General features: G+C 38.9%; 1 protein-coding gene across 10 annotated transcripts in view; it reads left to right on the top strand.

The window, feature by feature from the left end:
* The window catches only part of INSC (INSC spindle orientation adaptor protein), a 109,073-nt gene that overhangs the window by 67,555 nt on the left and 19,365 nt on the right, over nt 1-22,153 (top strand). For all 10 annotated transcript variants that reach the window (XR_010306746.1, XR_010306747.1, XM_064163650.1 and 7 more), the window contains one exon: nt 3,079-3,204. Coding sequence is in view for 8 of the 10 variants with exons in the window: in XM_064163650.1 (XP_064019720.1) it covers nt 3,079-3,204 (126 nt within the window). In the remaining 2 variants the exon portion in view is untranslated. The remainder of the gene's footprint in view (nt 1-3,078; nt 3,205-22,153) is intronic.

The following is a 22,153-nucleotide window of genomic DNA, read 5'->3' as shown; positions in this document are numbered from 1 at the left end:
TCTTCCGATAGAATGAAGAGATGCTGAAACCAGAAATTTGAGCAGACTTGAGCAACTGTTGAAAGCTAACATTACATGAAGTAGACTGGCTCTAAATTGGTTTGGTTTTGTAACCACCAGAAGAATGACTGAAAATCAGTTTGAGAGTCACAATACTTAGACACATTGGGGGCTTTTGGAAAAGTGCAGGTGAATCCCCAATACAAGCAAAGCTCTGTAATGTTATGTTTCTTGGTCTGAATGGTTTTTTAAATCCATTTGATCAATTTATGCATATCCTAGTCACATGGAGTAGTTCTATCATCAGTGCAGAAGATTTGGTGGACAAATCTTGAGGAAAGTAAATAGATCATGAGGAATGTTGAGATCCCAGCAAGGAGAGTGTTTTTGACAAGCCACAGAATCAGGCTCAGTATTTCCTACTGCCATGGGTTGAATTGAATCTGCTGCTGATGCTCAATGCAGTGCTGCTGTCATGCTAGCTTCAAAATCAAAGTGCTGGCTAGAGCACAGCACCATGGGGCTCGAAGGTCAGATTGTAATATGAGAGGCTTCTTGGTCTGGTTGCTTCTTCCAGTTTCTGGGTTCTTTTGGGGGTGTTGGTCTTTTGAGTGGGCTGTGGGTGAAGGGAGTTTGCTGATGGCTGCAAGTGCACTTTGTTGCACTTTTCTGCAAACAGGCTAAGGTAATTATGCATTGGACTACCTCCTTTCCAGTAAAACTCTATCTTAACCCTTAGTTGGGTTTGTTGGTGTTACTTCCCCCCCAGTCTGTATAGGGGGAGAGAGGATTGTGACAGTGGGCTGTGTTAACCCAAGAGACCTACTGATTCCATATTTCACCTACAACTTTTTTAGGTTCATTACTTGTGATCAGTATTTTACTGCTTGGTAATGCCACACAGGACATAAAATAAAGTCTGTAAGTCCTGACAAACACAGTGATAGATCACTTCCTGACCATCACAGGCAAATAAGAGGGCATCCATTTGTCATACAGAAAGCTTGAAGCAAACATGCCAATAGCACCTGAGCTTTGCTAGCATTGTCCACAAATTTCCACTTACTGTGGCGAAAGCAGAGGCTCAGATCATCTTTGATTCCATCTGACCTGTGGGGACTTCCAAGCTGATGATAAAATAAAATCCCCAGATAACTTAGGTTTGGAGACAACACCGAAATGTATTTTACCTGTATTTTTTCACCTACAATTGAATTACTGCTTGGCTGAAATATATCCTTTTGTGGAAGGAAAAATGACTGAAACTTTTTTGTTAGAGTATTTCCTCTTTTCTATTTAAAAGGCTCAGAAACATGTCTCTGCAATAGGCTATGTATAGCAGTACTAGATACAGAATAACTCATACAGATACATGTTCACTTCCTACAATACCAGAAATAAAAATCCTTTTAATTTTGCAAACCTCTTTTTACTGATCTCACACAAATTACATGGACATGTGCAAAGGCATAACAAAAAAACCTTCTCTTTTGAAAATATATCGAGGTGCTTATTTTGTGTAATTCTGATTTTCTTATAAATTAGTGTATATATTTTTGTCAGACTGAACAGGTACCTTTTCTTGCTCTATTAGTCTCTATTCCACCAGAGCTAGTACAAAAAAAGCAGAATTCTGAAAAGGAGTCAAGTCTGAATTGTAGTTCATGTCAGTAGTCTGAATCGTAGTTTGTGTAGCTTTATGTCTACACAACTTCTTGAGTTTTCAAATAACAAACAGTTGAGGAGAAAAAGATCATTTCTGTGAATCTGAAAAATACTTTTATACAGGAGCTACTGAAATGGGCTTTTAAAAAAGTGTGTATTACAGTTGGTCCATGATTCCAATGATCTGTAATTTTCTGATATAATCTGAAAGCTTTAGTCACTCTTTCATCTGACATTAATGTTTTTGGTGCTTTGCTCTTTACTATAGGTCTGCTCTTACATAATATACGGTATCTATATTCTATCCGATGGCATAATATTTTGCAATGGGCAATCTAAAAACACCAAGTGTGTGTATCGTCCATATCTGTGTCTTTCCATTTACATGTGGACTGTGCAAACATCTTTACAAGCTGTGTTAGAAGAAATTAAAGCTACTTACTGTAAAGATGTATGTATATTATTTAGCCTGGAGAAGAGGAGGCTCAGGAGTGACTTTATTGCTGTCTACAACTACCTGAGGGGTGGTTGTAGCCAGGAGGAGGTTGCTCTCTTCTCTCAGGTGGCCAGCACCAGAACGACAGGACACAGCCTCAAGCTATCTCAGGGGAAATTTAATCTCGAGGTGAGGAGAAAGTTCTTCACTGAGAGAGTCATTGGATACTGGAATGGGCTGCCCGGGGAGGTGGTGGAGTTGCCATCCCTGGAGCTGTTCAAGGCAAGATTGGACGTGGCACTTGGTGCCATGGTCTAGCCTTGAGCTCTGTGGTAAAGGGTTGGACTTGATGATCTATGAGGTCTCTTCCAACCTTGGTGATACTGTGATACTCAATCCTTTGTCATTCCTGACATATGTATAAAAATGCAGGAATGTAAATTTTGTTAGAGAATGATGATATTGTATCTGTACAGAACTTAACACTTCCACCTTATTTTGCAGTAGCTCTTCAATCATATAATCTTCTCTTTCATATTTTAGCATTAAGTAAATATTGTACGGGGCTCATATATGTAGAGGAATAGGAAATACATGCCAACAAAAATCTGATTTAAACTAACAGCATAAGCTGAACTAACACTTAAATGTCACTCCAATTGCTGCCTATTGATAATTCTTTGTAATTTTCGCATGAATGTCAAGTTTAATTTAAACTGTGCTTGTAATTGCTGAAAGTCAATCTCTTAAGCACACCTCCCACAGAGGCTATATTACTTTTTCATCACTTAGTGTATAAGCATTAATCAACTTGAGTTCTCTGTGTGAGCTTAACATCCTCTTTGTTGGTGTTGTGATGATAGCTAATTTGGATAAATTACTAAAGGAATCTACTTCCCAACCCAATTTCAGTTAAATATTAGGGAAACATTCAGTTCTGCTTTTCCTGATTTCTTTGCTTTGCTTTTCCCCTGCAGGAAGGAGGTGTGGTTGCTCTCTTTAAGATCTGTCGCCAGGATTGTTTCAGGTGCCTTTATCCCCAGACACTGAGAACATTGGCATCTATTTGCTGCGTAGAAGAAGGTATGCACCAACTGGAAAAGGTAGGCACTTGAATGTTCTTTACTGACTGCATTGTAAACCAGAGAAATCCTGCGTTTTAATCTCTTCTAACAGTGGATAACTTGATGGTGTTAATATTGTGCTCCATACTACGCTTGCTTTTTGTGTGCTGAACACATCTTCAGTCTTCTCAAAATTCATCCCACTGAAACCATTATCCTATTCAGTTGCTTGCAAAAATAAGCTAAGTGGAGATAATTTTCATAAAAGAAGAAAATATGTCAGTGGCTACATCAAAATACTGGGGAAATTTTAATTCCCAGACCTTCTGAAGTGTTCTACAATATTTCAAATAACCCTTAAGACAGAAAGCTTTTTGCCTCTAAGTCCTCTCCTGACACTCAGATAGGGCACCTGTTTGTGATATTGAAGCAACATGGGAGAGTTGTAATTGCACAGGAAGAGCTGGGACAAGTAGAGCAGGTAGCCAATAGGAAAATGTGAATGCTAGTCAGCAGCGGGTCTCATGAAAGCAAATTTTAACTGGGATCACAAACATCTAAACATTATCCAGATGAAATGATAGCAACTACTTAGGCTCCGTTCCTTTCTCACTTTCACTACATACACCTGTGTTTTGGAAAATGAACACTTCTGGTCACTAAATCATGATCTCATCCTTTGTGTTTCATAAAACAGTAATCTTCCACAGCTGAATAATGGCCTCTTCAAGTTAATGATAAATGATTTCACTGCCACTTTACATTGACGTGTCTTGTAATTTACTGCCCAGAATTCAAGCAAACTGACAGAACATCTGCAGCAGAAAGCAAGTGTCTGAGCTTACAGTAAATTAAGATTACTTAGTGGTTTTTTTTCTTTTTTTTTACATAATGCTGGTTCATACTGACACCAGAATCAGTCTAAAAGGATCTTTCATTATGTCCACTGTAGCAGTGGAATTAATAGAGTTAGAAATAGAAAAGATTGATTTGGTTCACCTGGTCCTGTTCCTGGCACCGTCAACATGCATTTCATGTGGCCCATTTCAAACCTGGCTAAACAGGAGTCCTAGAAAAAGCGATAACTCTCAGGCTCATATGCCTTTGATCTATTTGAATGTTGGTCACAAGTGAAATTGCTTAGGGTAAACTTTGTCACAATTAGGACTGGAACAGTATATTAGTACCACTGCTTTCAGTAGTTAATTTTTCTTCTGTATCTTGGCAAAACTGAAGTCTGCAATACAAGGAGCTGGACATTAATCTTACTAACCTGATTGATCAGACAAGATGTTATAACTGGAGTATTTGGTTATTGTTTCATCAGCTTCCTTTCTCCCAAATTGTGTTGCTGAGGATCTGTATGTTACATGAGTCCAATATGTGTCTGTGTTTTTGGTGAAGGAGAGTAGAATACCTGGTATAACAACAGAAAAAGACATTTTTCTCTGCAAGGAAGTTAGTGTCCCTCCAAGTGCTAACAGAGGTTAAACAACATAGGCTAGTAAATGTTATGTCACCTGTAACTGTGTCAGCTGTTAACAGCCCAGGTTTGTCAATACATAGAGATGAGGAATGACAGGAAGTTTTACTACTCCTTGTACTCTTTTCACCTTTCTTGTACATCTGTGTAGAAACAAGAAGATATTCTGGCAGCAGAGAATCAATGGCTCAGATGTCCAGCATTTTGATGTGAACAGCACTCTGGTTTTTTTTTTCATGTTGTACTCTTTAAATGGCAATGATTGTTTAAAAATGTGAAGTATTGTTGCAAAGAACAAAAGAGAGGGTTAACAATATTAGCATTCTTATAATTACAGAAGTTGCCACAGCACATATCTGGCAGAAAGGGAGGCTTCTGTTACTCAACTGAGTACCTGGGTGGTGATGAAGTATTTAATTTGCTCTAGTGTGAATATCATTATGCCACCTAGTGCATTAAAACATCAGTGCAATTTGAATTTGATTTTAAATGACAGAAACTTCATTTGAAAAAACAAAATTTGGCCTCCAAACAATTCAGACATACAGAATTAACCCCCCCCACTACCCTCTGCCTTCGTTTTTCAATTAGATTTCACAAGCATTAAAGTGTTTAAAAGATGACTTTAAAGAAAGCAGCAAGAGCTATCATTTCTAATGGAACATTTGTCTGAAAGGTGAACTAAAAGGGGTGGTATGCTTTCTGCAGTAATTGCAGTGCTTAATTACTAAAAACATTAGGAATATTGTTTATTTATCCAGTGTACTTTGATGTTGCTAATTCAGTAGCTACACAAGAAGGTGACACAAACCATGTCAATGGTTATTTAGAAAGTAAGCAAGGAAGCCAGAAGTTCACAGAAGGCAATCCAATAGATCAATATTTCAATAGTATTTCAATATTTGCTTGGGGTTTAAGATATTTGAATAATAGGTTTTCTTTACAATTAGAGTAAATTTAATATGACTGATATTATACTGGGTAGAAACCATTTCTCTTGAGTGAGTTTTTCAATAGCAGTGTGGAAATATTGCCATCTTGTATTAATACAGGACAGTATCGATTGCCTTGTTTCTACAGATGTGAAAATTGTCTATTTGAAGCAAAAAATGTTTCCCTCAGTTATATATTAAAAAAAAGGCAAAAGAAAAAAAAAGGGGGAGGGGGGAGGTGTCTTTAGATATATATCTGCAATACCCTCTTGTCATCACACAGATTCATACAATGATTTGAGTTGGAAGGAACCAACCATCTTGTTCCAACCATGAGACATTGTAATGGGAGACTGATTCTCAACACAGATATTTGTTAAGGGTTCTAGAGCAAAGAATATCTGAACCTTCATCAGTGTGCTTTGGAAACTTAATTCACAAATAGGAAGAACTGTTGAAGGCACAAAGTTCAGAGACATTGGTGTGTATATATCAGGAAACTTAAGATAAAAAAGGTGATCTTGGTTATCTGTTAATGTGCATCCTACAGATTACATTAGAAATAAGTGTACTTGAAATACCTTTTTTTTTTTTTTTTGTCAGACACATAAAATCTAACAGAGACTGTCTTCAACAGGAAGCAGACTTGCTTAGAAAAAGGGTTCATATTTGAATACAATCATACAGCTTTAGCACATTGTTTGCCTTAAAGCAGTTCGTCAGCATTTTCTTCTGAGGCTGCATTAGGTCCTTGTTTTGCAGATCTCCCTGAACAGTGTCTCCTATACACATGCTGATATGCTGCCTCATTAAATTTGAAAGACTCTGTCAGTTTCTCTGCTTCAGGTCTGTCTGTACAGTGCTTGTTGCTGACTGGTGCTAGAAGGCATAGTTTTCCAATTTTTGCCCTACACTGCAGCTCAGTTATGTATTTTTCCCTGAGGCAAACTTACTGCTCCAATAAAAGAAAGGCAGAGTTAGTTCAGAAATACAGCCAACAGATCATGCAATGTACTGCAAGTTCACAACAATATGAAACATTATTCCATTAAGAAGTTGCAGCTCAGCTGGTCTCAACTACCACAGAACCATAATATTTTATACAAATAATCAGTCAAGCAGCTGCCTAAACATTAACACTGTGCAGTGTGTGTTTATTTACACTAGTTAAAGTACTCCAGAAAGCAAGACACCTGGAATCAACTCATTAAGAGAAGATATTCCAGGGAGACTGGTGATAACACTTGTTACTTTCATTAATAAAACCTACTTTTTAACAAATGACACTGCTTTTGTCATTGAGCTTTAAGCAAAATTGCCTAGGTATAGATTTTAAGTGCTTTGAATCCTTCATTTAAAGCACATTAAATCAAATGACAAACCTCAAAAATAATCTAGAGAGGGGGAAGTGAATACTAAGTATGTTGCTGTTGAGGTTGAGAACCTATTCATTTCATGGAGGCTTCTTAACCATGAGTTATGTAAAATCTATTGTTCACTGTGAACTTGCATCAATTTTCAAGCACTAAGATCATATACATAATTTCTGTTGGATCATATATATAATTTCTGCTTGATTGGGAATGTAGTGTGGTGGTATGTAATTGTATGTATATGAAGAGCAAGTGTTTAGGACTTCCAGTTTTAAACAATAACCTCAGGCTAAATCAGGCAGTAGCATTTCAGGTGATGTATCTGTTTTGCCTTGAATCTCAGCTGCTAAAACCACGACTATTTATGTAGCTGTATGATAAGACAGACAGCTATGGAGAGGGTTTTGATTATGAGAGCTTGGATGACCTGGTTTGAGTATATGTTCAGCGTTTCTAAAAGCTGAACTTAGTTAGGTCATGGCTTATGGATTTCATTGTCACAGCCTGTGAATGTTCCACAACCATGAATGTTTTCATTGTACAGTACCTTGTATATGATGGAAAATTTTAACTTACAAGATATCAGGCCAGGTATTAACAGCAAAATGCAGGACTTTTAGAAGTCATTAGAAGGTGATAAGTTAGTAAGAGGCCCTTCTCTTGTCTCTTTGCTGAAAAAACAAGTACAGTATTTTCTGAGCTTTTCATGGGTCACATTGACAAACACATTCTCAGCACTCTTTTATGAAGAAGAATATAATTCTTATTTGTTCCCCAAAGACAGTGCTTGATACACGAAAAACGTGGAGCTTCATGGTTGGAAGTTCCTGAAAGAGTGTGACATAGATGCTCAAGAGTAAAGCTACTGAGGAACATCAGCACAACCAGGCTGCCAAGGTGTTTCAAAGAGATGCAAACTGTAATTTGGATTTAGACTGGGAACACTGAGGTGAACTTTTCTTAGCCCAGAGGACCCACGATTCCTCAGGACATCAAGGTAGAGATGCTACCTACCAATGGGCACAGGGTAGAGCAACTGACATATCCATGGATGCTATAATGCAAGTTACACATGACTGTGATGTTTGTGCTGCTATTAAACAAGCCAAGCATCTGAAGCCCTTGTGGTATGGTGAGCGATGGGTGAAGTACAAATATGGTGAGGCATGGCAGATTGATGACATCACTCTACCCTGTTCTCAGACTGGAAAGCAATATGTGCTCACCATGGTAGAAGCAAGCATCAGATGGTTGGAAACCTATCCAGCTACCCATGCTACTACACGTAACACCATTCTCAGCTTGGAAAGACAAATCATGTGGCAACATGGCACTCCAGAGCAAATGGAATTGGATAATGGCACTCATTTTAAGGACAGCCTCACAAAAACTTGGGCTGAAGAGCACAGCATTGAGTGGATATACCCCATCCCCTATTATGCATCGGCCTCAGGCAAAACTGAACACTACAATGGCTTGCTGAAAACAGCTTAAAAAGCAATGAGGGGAGGAACCTTACAGAACTGGGAGGAACATCTAGCCCAAGCTACCTGGGTAGTGAACAGTAGTGCTTCTGCCAGCTGAGCGGGTCCAGCTCATTCAGATTTGTTATGAAAAGTAGAAGGTGACAGGGTTCCTGTCATTCGTGAAGAGAATTTGTTGAGGTTGGAAGAGACTGGAAACTTTTTCTGTATGCTTAAGACCACAGCATTGGTTTGTGTGCTAAAAACAGATGAGATGATTTAGATGGAAAGAGTTCAAATGCTGTGTTCCTTTTATAACCTTTTTGGCTGGAGAGTCAACTCCTGATTTGCATAATGCACTTTTTCCCACCCAAGAACATTGTTTAGGCTCATTTTTCATGGCCATTTGTAGTCAGGCTTTCAAGTCAGTTATGAAATGATGAACTGTAAGCAAGAATGGATGATCAAGAGATTTCAGCTGTTTTGAATTTTGAGAGAGTAGGATAACCTTTTATAGACTAATTCAGGCAACTTTTGACATGCAGTGCAGAGCACATTGAAACTTGATGTCATTGACAACTGGAGCTGGGAACTATCTTACCATCGTCAGTGGGTAATTGTGTAGGTCAGAGGATAATGAAGAGCTACAATGAACCAGAAAAGCAAGTGAACCTTAAGGAACAGTGTGGGAAGCAACTATTTCCAAAAGCTTTTCACATAGTCTTTTTAGTAACCAAGGAAATCTATTTCAGTAGCTGTTTGTAGTACAATTAGATAATGTAAAGTTTTAGGCTTGCAGGTCTTTAATTTACTGGGTACTTCTTCTCAGTAAAGCTGTTTAATTAATTGGCAGTGAAAAATGTGCTGGGTTTGGCAAATTACATTTCTGTCAAAACCCCTGCAAGATTCATTAAATCATATCTGCTTGCAGAAGTTGCCCTTCCTCAGCTGTTGGCATCATGTATATTAGGCAGTGTCTCAAGGTTCACCTCCTGATTACAGCTATGTATACATAAGTAATAAATGCAGCTTCTTTCAGCACAATCCCAGGCAAGTGCAGCAAGACTTCTTAGGTCATTGCAGAATCTGACCAGTCTTCTAATGTGACAGGCTGTGGTTCTAGGGCAAAATGTTTTGGAATTCATGGCAGGGTCATGTTTCTGAAAATGAGCATGAAAAATGATTTGCAAAACAAACACCACAAAAAAGGGCAAACACACCCTTCCCACCCCGCTCTTGGTTATGCATAAAGGAAAGAAAAAGGGTTTCTTAAATGAACTTACTTAAGAGACATGGAGAATAAAGACAGATGTGTTAGTTCAGGATTATGGTACTCTGCCAGATCTTTGTAGGAAAGAAGTATCACAAAATGCTTTAGCTGAGGTCACTGTCATTATTCCAATTCTGGTAAAATGACTAAATTATAGTGGTTGTGTTGTAGCCCTGATGGTATCAGTTGCTCTAACAAAACACATTACCTCTCCTTACAAACCATGCTTCACTTTAATCATATTATAGAATTTAGAAGAGAGAGAAAGAAGCCAGTAAGCATAGCATGAAAGATAAACATTTTGATAACATCAGTGAAGTAGGAAAATGTGAGACTTAGCTAAGGAGTTGGTGAAGGGCACACAGGTTCTGTTGTTTATCAGCAGATCCTCATTTAGATGTCATGTCTAGCACAGACTCTACAAATGTATACATGTGCAGTTAGCCTTAAGAATGTGAGTAATTTCATGGAAAACCGAGACCACCACTGTCTGTTAAAAGTGTCAACAAATATGTACATCTGATGGTTCGCTCTTGATTGAGGTTTCAGACTCAGGCAAATTTCACAGATTAAATATTAATTTGGTGAGCTCAGAGCACATAGTGCTGTGGGACAGAGTAAAACTTATGGAGCCAGATAAGATAGGCACCAGACCTTGCTGCTTAACCTTTCCTGTCTTTCCAATCGAGCTGCTGCAGGCAGTCTATGAATTGATACCAAGTTATAGATTTCTGTAACAGATGTGTGAGCTGCGTTCTAACCCACCAATGAACACTGTAATTCTTCTTGCATTTAGCGTGAGCACTTTTATGACAACCTGCAGATTTGGACCTTAATTCTCTTTGTCCTGTGCTTCAAGTGGCATACTGCTTAAGCATGGATCTGTGATAACATATTCACATATAAAAAAAAAAAAAATCATAGCAGCCCTGTTTTATTTGGGGCTTGTTATGTTTCAGTAAGACTTGATCAGGGGAAGGCATAGCAGAAGCATTCAGGTATTACCACTTCAGATTTGCTGAGGGTGAGTCTTGCCACTGCTCTACTGCATTTTTCTTTTTCAAGACTCCAGGACAGTGCTCATGCAGAGTGAGAACTGACAGAATTGGATGTACTTGGGCATTTGGCTCCTCTATACGGTGCAGTCATATAGAAGGAAAAAAACTCTCTTCTCATCTGTCCCTCAGTTTTCTCTTCTTATACACCTCTATCTTTGTACCTTAGGGGCAGAAGAGAATCCTCAGACTTTCCTTCTTGTTTTTGAAAATACAAGTTCCATTGAAATAATAAATCTTGAAAGCTGGGAAGTCTTCAGACTATGCCAGGTTAGTGAGGTGCACACTTCAACGTGCAAGATCAAATTGGAGCAGTGCCTGCAGATTGCCATCCTTCCAACTTCAGCTTCATTTTGAACATTTGAGCTGGTGCCAAGTTACCACTCTGCACTTGTTTGGCTGCTATATAATTTACACATGGTTTTTGCAGTCAGTAATGTTAGTATTTTATGCTATCTATTGATTTTATATTTCACTAAGTATTTTATCTAAAGCACTCCAAATAGCTCTAGATTTATGTTTCAAAAGTCAGGATGTTAAGAGAATTTTATAAATGAAAAATAATTTGGAAATAACCAGATGATGATTTTTCTGTAATGATTTAAAATATTGCTGAAGGCAGTGACAATAATCAGGGGAGCAAATGATCCACGAATGACTTCTGAAGGAACAGAAGCCAGCACATGAAATGACAGGTGGGTTTTCCCTATCTAATAATAATAATAATCTATCAAGCAAATTTAATTTTAAGATGAAAGAAAAAGCTTACTCAGCTCCTAATCTGAAGGCAGAGATTAATGACAATTAATTGAAGCATTTAAAAAGAGTGCAGAGGGAGAGCTATTTTGGACCTCAAATATTTCTCTTGTCCCTTGATAGAGGTAGAAAAAAACTAGAAAGTCATGGCCTTGCAAAAAGACCCATCACACAAGCAGCTTTCATAATTCTTCTCACTCAGGGGGGAACTGTGGCATTGCATATCTGCATTTATATGCTCATGTAAACACACCTACTGAATGTACTTACGTCACATGCACTAAATAGTGCAGTTGTAGCCCCAAGAAGTGTGAGGAGCGATAGGGGTGAAAATACTTATTAAGCCAGGCACATAAAAATCTCTGCTGAAATTAGATGTGCCAGTCTAACTGACCCATCCTGCTGCAGACTTCATGACTCAGTATGGCTGATGATTTTTATGACTCATTAGAAAAGTCTGGAGAGTTTACTACTCAGTCTCTACTTCGTGTTTGCTTAACCTTTGGGCTTGCCTAAGCTCCCATGGATTTCAGAGAGCTCTGCAGAAAGAAAAGCAAGCCTATAGAGATTTGGTTATTTACACTTCTTTGGAGCCTGGGAATTCTGTAATGGCATTATTTTCTGTTCTAAGGCTTCTATCAAGTTATTTTCCTGTCTGAATTAATGATGATTCTTGGAATTTTCTGGTGTGCCATATGGCTTCCTGTATGTCTGTTCTTGCTTCTGTAACACTGACTTTGAAAATTTTTCACAGAAATTTTGAAGGACTGAATTCTCACAGATGCAGATCACTAAAAAGCAAAAGAAGGAAATAGTTTCTTCATTCATCTCACTGCATCTGTAGAATTCCTCACAAATACAAAATTGTGCTTACAGAAGTACTGAATGACCAGTGGAGCGTGCCATTTGGAAGCAGAAAACTCTGAATGTTCTATCTGTTGAGTTTTAAACTCATCCATCAATGAGCTGATCTAAATCTTACTTGGGGATAACACAATGGAGCCTGCTAGACAAAGTGACTGACTTAGTTTGATCTGGTAATGAATACTGGTAATTTATTGAACTGAGAGTCAGAACCTGAGCACAAAACTGTTTCTCATCACAAAAGCATCCATTTTCGGAGTTAGCTTCTCAGTTTGACAGCTTCCCTGGGCTTGTCTTTTTAGTACTAGTTCAACCTAGCAAATTATGCAAACCTCAGCTTATGCTCAGCTGAGACCATGGCCCTTTTCCAGAACCACTTCTGTAATTCTTGTACTTCCATGAGTGTTACTAAGCTCCCTTGGGTTCAACATGGGTTTAACAAGTCTCTTGCATCACAGCACTTATTAATGTTCACACTTATGCAGTGAGGCTGTAAGAGCCCTGCTGTGCCACAGGGTTCAGTGCAGGTGTAAGCTGAGAATCTTTTCTAGCTGTTGCAAATCAAGTCATAGCAGTGTTCCCAAAATACACAAGCTCTAGGCACTGTTACTGAGAGGGAAAACCACCAGTTTGTATTTTACACAAATCTTATTTTATACAGATACAGTCTTCTTTTGCCACATTTGCCAAAATTATGCCCCAAACCTCTCTTCTTTTTCCTTCTCTTCAGTACCCACCACTGCAACATATTGAGAAACTGCTTCACAAAATGGAAAAAGTAGATACAGGAAACCTTTTTTCTTATGGTGGTAGCTTCAAATCTACTGGACAGTATTAAACTTTCAGTAGATTTGCTTGTTTTTAATCAGTAATTAGAAATGTAATTTTCTCACTCAAATAACATTATATAACTACAAAAATATTGTAGGGTTTTCAAGTCAGTATTGGTATATGCCAACTGCTGTGTATAGGCAACTGCTAGCTCTTAACTGGAGATGAGTTTTTTCCTAGTTGTAAAAAAAGAAACAGCCAGTGGCATCCTGGCCTGCATCAGGAATGGTGTGGTCAGCAGGAGCAGGGAGGTCATTCTGCCCCTGTACTCTGCACTGGTTAGACCACACCTTGAGTACTGTGTTCAGTTCTGGGTCCCCCAGTTTAGGAGGGACTTTGAGATGCTTGAGCGTGTCCAGAGAAGGGCGACGAGGCTGGGGAGAGGCCTTGAGCACAGCCCTACGAGGAGAGGCTGAGGGAGCTGGGATTGGTTAGCCTGGAGAAGAGGAGGCTCAGGGGAGACCTTATTGCTGTCTACAACTACCTGAGGGGTGGTTGTGGCCAGGAGGAGGTTGCTCTCTTCTCTCAGATGGCCAGTGCCAGAACGAGAGGACACAGCCTCAGCCTGCGCTAAGGGAGATTTAGGCTGGAGGTGAGGAGAAAGTTCTTCACTGAGAGAGTCATTGGACACTGGAATGGGCTGCCCGGGGAGGTGGTGGAGTCGCCGTCCCTGGGGCAGTTCAAGGCAAGATTAGACGTGGCACTTGGTGCCATGGTCTAGCCTTGAGCTCTGTGGTAAAGGGTTGGACTTGATGATCTGTGAGGTCTCTTCCAACCCTGATGATGCTGTGATACTGTGAAATCAAACCCAGTGTAATTTAATTGGACTAATCATCTGAAAGTCAGTGCCATTTCCTTGTGGTGTCCGTTTAAAGCTGGTTCTGGAAGTATTGCATAAGTCAGGGAAAGTATCCTCTGTGCAGTCCTAGTAAGAACAAAGGAAGTTAACTGCATACATTTTTACTTTGCCTTCTGTTTGTCATGACCTAACAGCTGCCCTGTGGCTTAGCTGAAGCTCACCCACGGCATGTATAATTCTCTATTTCCTCAAAAAGTGAAGGTTAAATAGTAATTAATGTCAGGTGATGTAGAAGAAAGTTTCTCTGTCACTATATACATTTTCCCCCTTAGACTTCTTTGCAGGAATTTACTTAGATCTGGCACAAAAATTTAATGTTGCACAATGTCTTCAAAAACATTCAGAGAGCTGCTGGAAAAACAGTCTTATCCATTTCAGATAAGTTTTGAAAAACTAAATCTCCAACAGCATTCCTCATAGACTTACTGTAACTTAGTGCTCTTGTTAGAGAGTATAACTCTTTCACTGACTGTTCTTTCCCTTGCCAATGCTGTCTGGAGAGTTTCTTGTTCAGTTTGGGCATTTGGAGGTTTTGTATGGATCAGGGGCATACTCACATGCAAAATCATTCTCAGTTTTCGGAGATATTTTGCCTGTCTTAGAATGCTGGGTTTCACTCTGCACCTTGTGTTTTGATAGGTAGGTAAAGTCCAGAGATTACTCAGGGTTGATAATATGCTGAGCTGGAAATTTAAGATGAGTGTTTAGTGTTACTCTTTAATCTGGAAGTTCTAATCCAGAGTCCTGAAAACTGACTCTTAGGCTGTTGTGTATAGCTGATTTTTAACTCCTTTTGCCTTTAGACTTCAAGCAAAAGTTTGCTTCGTTCAGGATCTTAATCTGAGATGAGGTCTTGGTCCTGTGGGATTAACATGGGGAATTAAGGAGGTAGAAGGAAGAAATTTGGTATTTAGCAAGTTGTGGCTATTCACTGATGATCAAATAGAAATTAGTTTTATGAACTGCTGTAATAGTTCATTGCCATTATGTTAAAAGTTGTCTGATAATGTATTTTTAATGTTACTGCCATCCTGATGTGCACACGGTTTCAGAACACTCAGGAAGTGAGTGTTGTTAAGGTCACCAGTGTATTTGTGGTTAGTTTTACACTTGCAGTAGGTAAGATGTCATCAAAGCACTTTAGATGAGACATAGACTCATGGACTAGCTTGGGTTGGAAGGGAACCTTTACAGGTCATCTCGTTCAACTGCCCTGTAGTGAAGTGCAGCATCAGCAATTAGATCAGGTTACTCAGAGCTTTGTGGTTATTGTTCCATCAGAGGTTAAAAAGTGATAGGTCGAAATAGCCTGCTAAATTGATTATCAGTCATCCTGCAGGAAGAGATCCACTTACGGGGTTAAAAGGCTTTTTAAGGTGCAAAATTGGGAAACAGATAATCTAAGTGCTACTGTGTTTGAGACTTTAACTGTAGTAATCTATGTGGGATTGAACCCTTCCTGTATTTCTGTCTCAAAAAGAATTACCAAACAGCATTTTAGGGATAGAACTGAGCAATAATTCTCTGTATAGGGTTTGGAAACTTCACAAGCATGAGGTGCAAGTTGTAGCTTCTGCCGCTGTGTTGTCCTGCGCAGCATTGCGTTATGCAATAGTGGCACCCAGTGGAGGCTGCAATTACAGCAAAGTTTCTGTAGCTGCTGCTTGCCCAAATCTAGTTCAGAGCTGCAGGAGCTGATTGGAGAAGGCAGGTCTACCAGGACAAAAGCTGTGTAGAGCTGAAATACTCTCCTAAATCAAGAACCTGTAGCTGTCAATGGTGATTTTAATTTGAAAATCTTAGGCTGTCTCTGAATTTATCTATTCACAACAAACTCTGGGTAGCGTGGGAGTTTTTTCCCATGGGATAGACCCTCTGGTTTAGCTCCACTGGTTTAAAAACCTTAAGCAACATCTAATGCAAGAGCATCGTGGGAGAGTGGAAGAAAACTGCCCTCTGCTCCTACTGCCCTAAAAGTATAGCTTGAATAGCAACAGCCTCAAAAGCTTGGAGAGAAATTGGAGCAGCACAAGTGTGTGGGGCAAGGGGGAACAAATGGAAAGTATGCTTCCTGATTCAGCCACAGTCAAGGCTTAGATGCAGCAGTCTGAAGAGACGCAGGGTTCTCACTCTGAGACAGGAGTGAGAACAGGAGAAATATGTCATATAGAGAAGGAGGTCTCTAGGGAGTATAATGTTTTAAATTTTGGCAATATTAACAGCACTGTCACTAAAAGTAAGTGGACAGCTTAAAGGACATAACAGGCTACTTCCCCCCCCATCCTTGGAAGAGGATTTTGAGGAATCACCGTGTGGAACTGAGTTTGAATTTCCCAGCCCATAGCACTTCTGTGTCAGATTGCTTCAGAAAGTGCACCCTACACCTTTACCATTCTGACTTTGCCATCCAAGTTGTATTGAAAGCTGTTGCCCTTCGGCTTGTCTTCTCTTCAAGCTCCTTTGAAATAACATGCTTACATTTACTTTTTGGTGCAGTTTTGCCACTTCTCTGCTAGAAGGATTTCTGTCTCATATGAGCTAGTCAAAATGCAGATGTGCCACAAAATATATGAAGAAGGTAAGGTGCCTAGGACCTAGGGCATTGGAGAAGGCATTAGGACAGAGAAGTCCAATAAGTCAAGTGAAGACTTCCATCCTGAAATATGACAGGTAATTGAGACATACTCATGTAATTACAATTGATTTTTCTCACAGAAAAAAAAGGAGGACAGGAAGTATGGCAATTGCTGAAAATGGTAATGGCAAAGGATATAATTTTAAGTAGAGATTATGCTGGCTTTTTTCTTTCCCTTGGTTTTAAAGAATGTTCTGAGTGCTGACATCCTCAAATCCTAAAAGGAAGTCATTCAGGGTAAGTCTATACTGATAAATGGTATTGCAGAGTTGCAGGACAGAGAAAATAACAGAGTGATATAGGAAAGATATATTGGGGAATTCTAGCATTTAGTACTTGCTAGTTAAGTGGCTTCTGTCACAACATCTCTTGTGAGTATTTTTCTAAGAGAGGGCAAACTGGCTCAGAGTAGGAACACTGACAGTGACTGGATGACAGAATCAGGAGAGTATTTGGAACTTTTCCCAATAACATGCTTATGCTGCCAGATCCATGCAGCATGTGGAGGTTTCATCTTTGCCATACATTCCTTACACATCACCTGCCTCCCCCCACCCCCTTGCCCTGATAATATCCTGGGCTATTGAAGCTGGAATCTGCTCACTATGTAAACTCAGTTTTAGGGAGTTATGACATAGTTTTCTGACGTGACATCAGTTTATGAAAGTAAGCCTAACTGACAAATATGATTTTTGAATGCAGATTGGAACTGCCCCTGTATCAGAGTGCTATTTTTGTTTGTTGGAAAAAGAATCTCTATTGAAAGTACAAATTTGTTGCCTTGTTCCTCCTCCAATGCAACTTTCAAATGCTATCTTAACTTTAAATATACGTTTGTTATCCTTGACAAGGATTCTTATTTGATCCCTGGTAATGCAACAAACATTGAGAAGAAAAATCAAAATTCAGCTTCTAAAAATATGCCCTTTTCTCAGCCTCTTAGCATTTTCCTGATTTCTTCTGCAATAGCATCAATATAGCATCTGCATTTAACCAAAGAATAGCACTAGAAGGTGCTAATGGAGAGAAAAACTCCTGACATCATGTTGCCTGATGGCTCATGCTAGACCTTTGACTGCTCATAAAGATTCCATGCAAGCAACAGATCTTAAACTGGAATTTCTTATGCCTAAAGCAATTCTGAAATTATTTTATTACCACTGCAGTCATAGAAATAAATCAATGTTTGTAGGAGACCCAAGGAGATTTTTCCTAACTGTCAGGAGAGAAATCTTAGGACCAAATAGCTTGAATCTGCTGCAGCCAGTAAAGTTCCATCAATTTTCACCAGATGAAAACTGCTACTTTTTTACTTTTCTGAAATTCTTGTTTGAATAAGGGTGGCAATTTCCTCTGTTATTACAACACAAATGGGCTCTTATTGAGTCGCTCACTAAAAGTTTTATGGCTAAAGTGCTGTGAGTGTTTTCATTATAAATGGCTATCATAAAGCTCTGTAACTTGCTTGTAAGAAATTCTCAGCCAATGAAGATCTGGCACATATAAGGTTTGTTCTGGAGCTAATTTATTTAAATTAATTTATTAAAATAATTGAGCAGCCATTGCGAGGTAATGACCGTAGCAAACAATTATATTAATGCTTGGTGATTCACAGTGGCTTTCTAAGGGCAAAAAAAAGTTGTAGAGAGAACAAAATGAGCGAAGCACTTAGTCACTTTTGGCAATTATGTGAATTTAGACATTATATATATATATATATATATATTTTTTTTTTTTTTAAACTGAGTTGCTGTATATATTTAATACTTTCTATTCCAATATGGTGCACTTAATTAACAGACATGTGATTCAGGTACTGTAGAGCTCTCTCTACCTTTCTAATATAAGTCCCTACTTCCTGCTGTGGTGTTTTCATTGTCATACCTGAGCATACAGCAGGGTTATGCTTGTTTCTAACTTCATGGTATAATGACTTGTTCCTGAGTTTTCATCTCGTGAGAGGACAAGTTGCATGTGAAATTACAGTAATAGTATTAAGTCCTTTTATTATCCCTTTAGCATAATCTTGTTAAAGTTTGAGTGTATTGACTTGGATACATCCAGAATTCTGCCAGGAAGATAATCAGGTACTTTTTCTGAGAGAAAGAAGACACTATGACAAGTCAGATTAGCTGATAATGACTGATTCTCTGGCTGTGACCTCCTTGCTGTTCTTTTTTTGTTTGTTTGTTTTGGATAGAGGCACATTTTTCATTATTGGAGTTGATGAAGAGAGTCCTCTAAAAACGTGGTGAACATGGGATTTATTCATTTTTCTCGTGAAGAGGTACACTAACAGACACTTCTTGAAAATAAAATCTACTGTGTCACACCAAAACCTAAATAATACAAAGTAATCAAACTTGTTGAAAGAGTGTTCTTGATTTTCAAGTGCCAGACACCAGGTGTCAGAGAATATGCCCTCATGCACTGAAATGTCTGTGACATTATTTATTTAAAACTAGATGATGGGAGCATGTTTTTTTCAGTGATCACATCTCATTTTCTGGAGTGCCCCACTATGCATAACCTTGCAGCCCCTGTTTGTTTATAGCAATAGTTGAGCTGCTTTATTTTTTTTTTCTTCTTTTTCCTCACAGGATGATCCCTCAGGGTAAATAAAAATGAGGGCTCTGTGAATAGTACTAATGTGTGGTCTTTTCCTAATTCAGATTTCAAGTCCCAGGATCATTCTTATATGACAGTTCCTCTCATCTTGTGGCTGAGTCCATTTTGTGCCTGTATGGCTTTATTTTAATGAAATTCAGACCCCAAAGTGTAATATATAAAGCCTTATCCATTATTTAAAAGAAACAAGCATAGACTGTCTGGAATTTGTAATGCAGATATTGAGAAAAATCCTACAAACAGACATAAGTTCAGGCAGCTTAAGACCATGCCAATATATCCAGCCCTCCAAAATGTGGGGCAAAAGAATGTGAGAAACCTTTGACTTGTCACGTGTCACAACTTCGACAACTTAATTTCTAACTTTATTATATGTGAGCACAAAGAGTCCTGAGACTACAGATAGCACAGGCGTTATTGTGATTGTCTTGTACCTGTGACAGAAGATGAGAAAGAATGTAACAAATGCTGAGTAAAATGGTCATTAGAAATGTCTTCATTTCCAAGCTGCTGTACCCATTTGTGCTCTGTAGTTTGCCATGTATCAATGCCTTGCAATTCTATAACCACCCACAGAGTCTGAGCAGAAGGATCTGTGCTACAGAGAACTTCTGCATAACTGCAAGTGAATTCCTTTGCAGACTCTTCTGCTCCTGTCCCTTGGAGCCCACCAGCAGCTACCCTGTAGAACTGTAGGTGTGTGAGGAGTAGATCAGGAAAGTTGAATGTGTTCTTGGGTGGTTCACCTGTGTCTGTAGAGCTACTTTGAGGCAATGTAAGCTGTGCTTTATGGAAGCTGGAATATATGAGCTGCTAGGCTAATATCAGTTGAATTCCTGGCTTCTTTTATCAACTTCAGAAATAATACTTGACAAGACTGTCTAACAGTTCCTATCAGTCCTCAAAACTCAGGGAGTTCAAAGCCAGCTATTACTTATCTTTGAAGTGAAGATGAGAGAAGTCTAAATGTTGATCTTATTGATTACTGTCCATCCTTTCTGTAAAATGACCTCTTTGACAAACAGTTGTACTTCTTATTTACAACAAGCTTAGTGCATCTCTGAGTGCCAAGGAACATGCACTGTACTGTGACTACTCCCTGGGTTGCACAGGGAAAAAAGCTTTCCATACAATTTGTTCTTGCCCTCCTAGTCAACTGAGGGAAGGGAACTTTTTTCATCATGCTCTGCAATTCTTTTTTCCTGCAGCATGGCTGCAAGGTTGCTGCTTAGGTGTTGCCACATTTAATGCATCCTTCAAGCAATAAAGCCAGCTGTCTCTTTTTTTTTTTGAGAGTGGAGGGATTTTATATTTTTTTGTGTTATGTAATAATATTCCTCATAAAGATCAGATAATCTTACTGCCCCTTGATGGCTAAAACCAAGGAAGAATAAATTCCTCTTCATTGGATTGGTTACGTTCTAAAGGAGGGAAGTTTAAAAGGGAAGCTTTAGTTTCAGTTGCCGTGAATGAAGGCATCCACTCTCAGCCAATTTAGATACAAAGGTTACTGCCAGGAGTTTTAAAGCTAGAGAGTTGGGAACTATTCAGCCTTTGTTCAACCCCACAGTACTCTGCAGTGCTTATAAATATAGCTTATGAATTAGGTCCTGTGGCTGCTGTTGTACAGCAGTAGTTATAAAAATCATTGCAGTTTGGTTCACTGGTCACTGCTGCTGCCATGGAATTGCTCCAGTAGCTTTGATTAGTTGGAATAGTATTTGTGAACATTTAATGGCATCACTTTATTAATATATCATATTACTTGAAAAATAGCTGACCAAATCTTCATGGTATAAATCAGCACAGCTCTCAGTTAGGAGAGATAAGGCAGTTTATAACTGCAGGGCAAGTCTTCAAAGAGAAAGATCATCTCATGCAAGGTAGAATAATTTTGTCCTTTTTATTGAAGGAAGGGAAAATGGTATAAGACTTGTAGACCTTCTACAGGTGTAGAGTAAGTTGCAGAAATTGACACAAGATACTCTTTAACCTTGATGATCAAGAATGCATTTAATATCAAGTCATCTAAATAACAGACTGTGGATCTATTTTCACCAGAGTTGCAGAACAGTGAAGTGACTTCACCGTTTATGTGTTAGGCTGAGGAGTGAAATAGATTGTGTTCAAAGAATGCTAAGTGGAGAGTTCAAATATTTTCTGAATATGGTAATGTTTTCTTCCTTCCCTGTCTGTCACACTCTTCCTCATCCTATAAATGTTAATATGCTTGGGCTTTCCCCCAGTTATGCTTTTCCTAGTTAGTCTGCTAGTGTTTGTGTCTTCACCTATATAGCTAACCTGTCCTAGCTTCAAGCTGAAAGTGCTAATACACCTCATGTGTGAAAGGATGAAACACAACTCAAATCTGTCAGTTCTTGACTGTTTGCAGCCTCTGCTTTTGAGATTCTTCTCTATCCTCCGGAGAAGGTTGAGACAATGTTTAAGAGGTGATCACTTTTTTTTTGGTTTTCTTTCCACATTTGCTGTCTTATATTCAGATCTCGAAGCCTCCCTTCCAATTTTTTTAAAAAACTGCTTTGGAACCTGCTGGTTCTGCTCCACTGGAAGCAACCAATTGTATGTTGGTAGTGCTATTCACAGATTTGATAGTGGGCACTCCAGAATCAGCAAGATAACATAGGAAATTAATTTAGAGAATGTGGAAAAACCAAAACCAACCAACCAGAAATCCCAAACGAAACTGAACCGACCCAAAAAAAATCCCAAACCAAGCAAAAAAAAACCCCAAACCCCTAAAGCCCAAAACCAAACCACCAATGAAAAAAACCCAATAAAACAAACAAATAAAAAGCCCCACCACCCCAAACAAACAAAC

Source organism: Pogoniulus pusillus, chromosome 24, assembly GCF_015220805.1.
Source record: "Pogoniulus pusillus isolate bPogPus1 chromosome 24, bPogPus1.pri, whole genome shotgun sequence".
Classification (NCBI taxonomy): Eukaryota; Metazoa; Chordata; class Aves; order Piciformes; family Lybiidae; genus Pogoniulus; species Pogoniulus pusillus.
The sequence above is the reverse complement of the archived record's forward strand: the minus strand, read 5'-3'. Positions and strand labels throughout refer to the sequence as shown.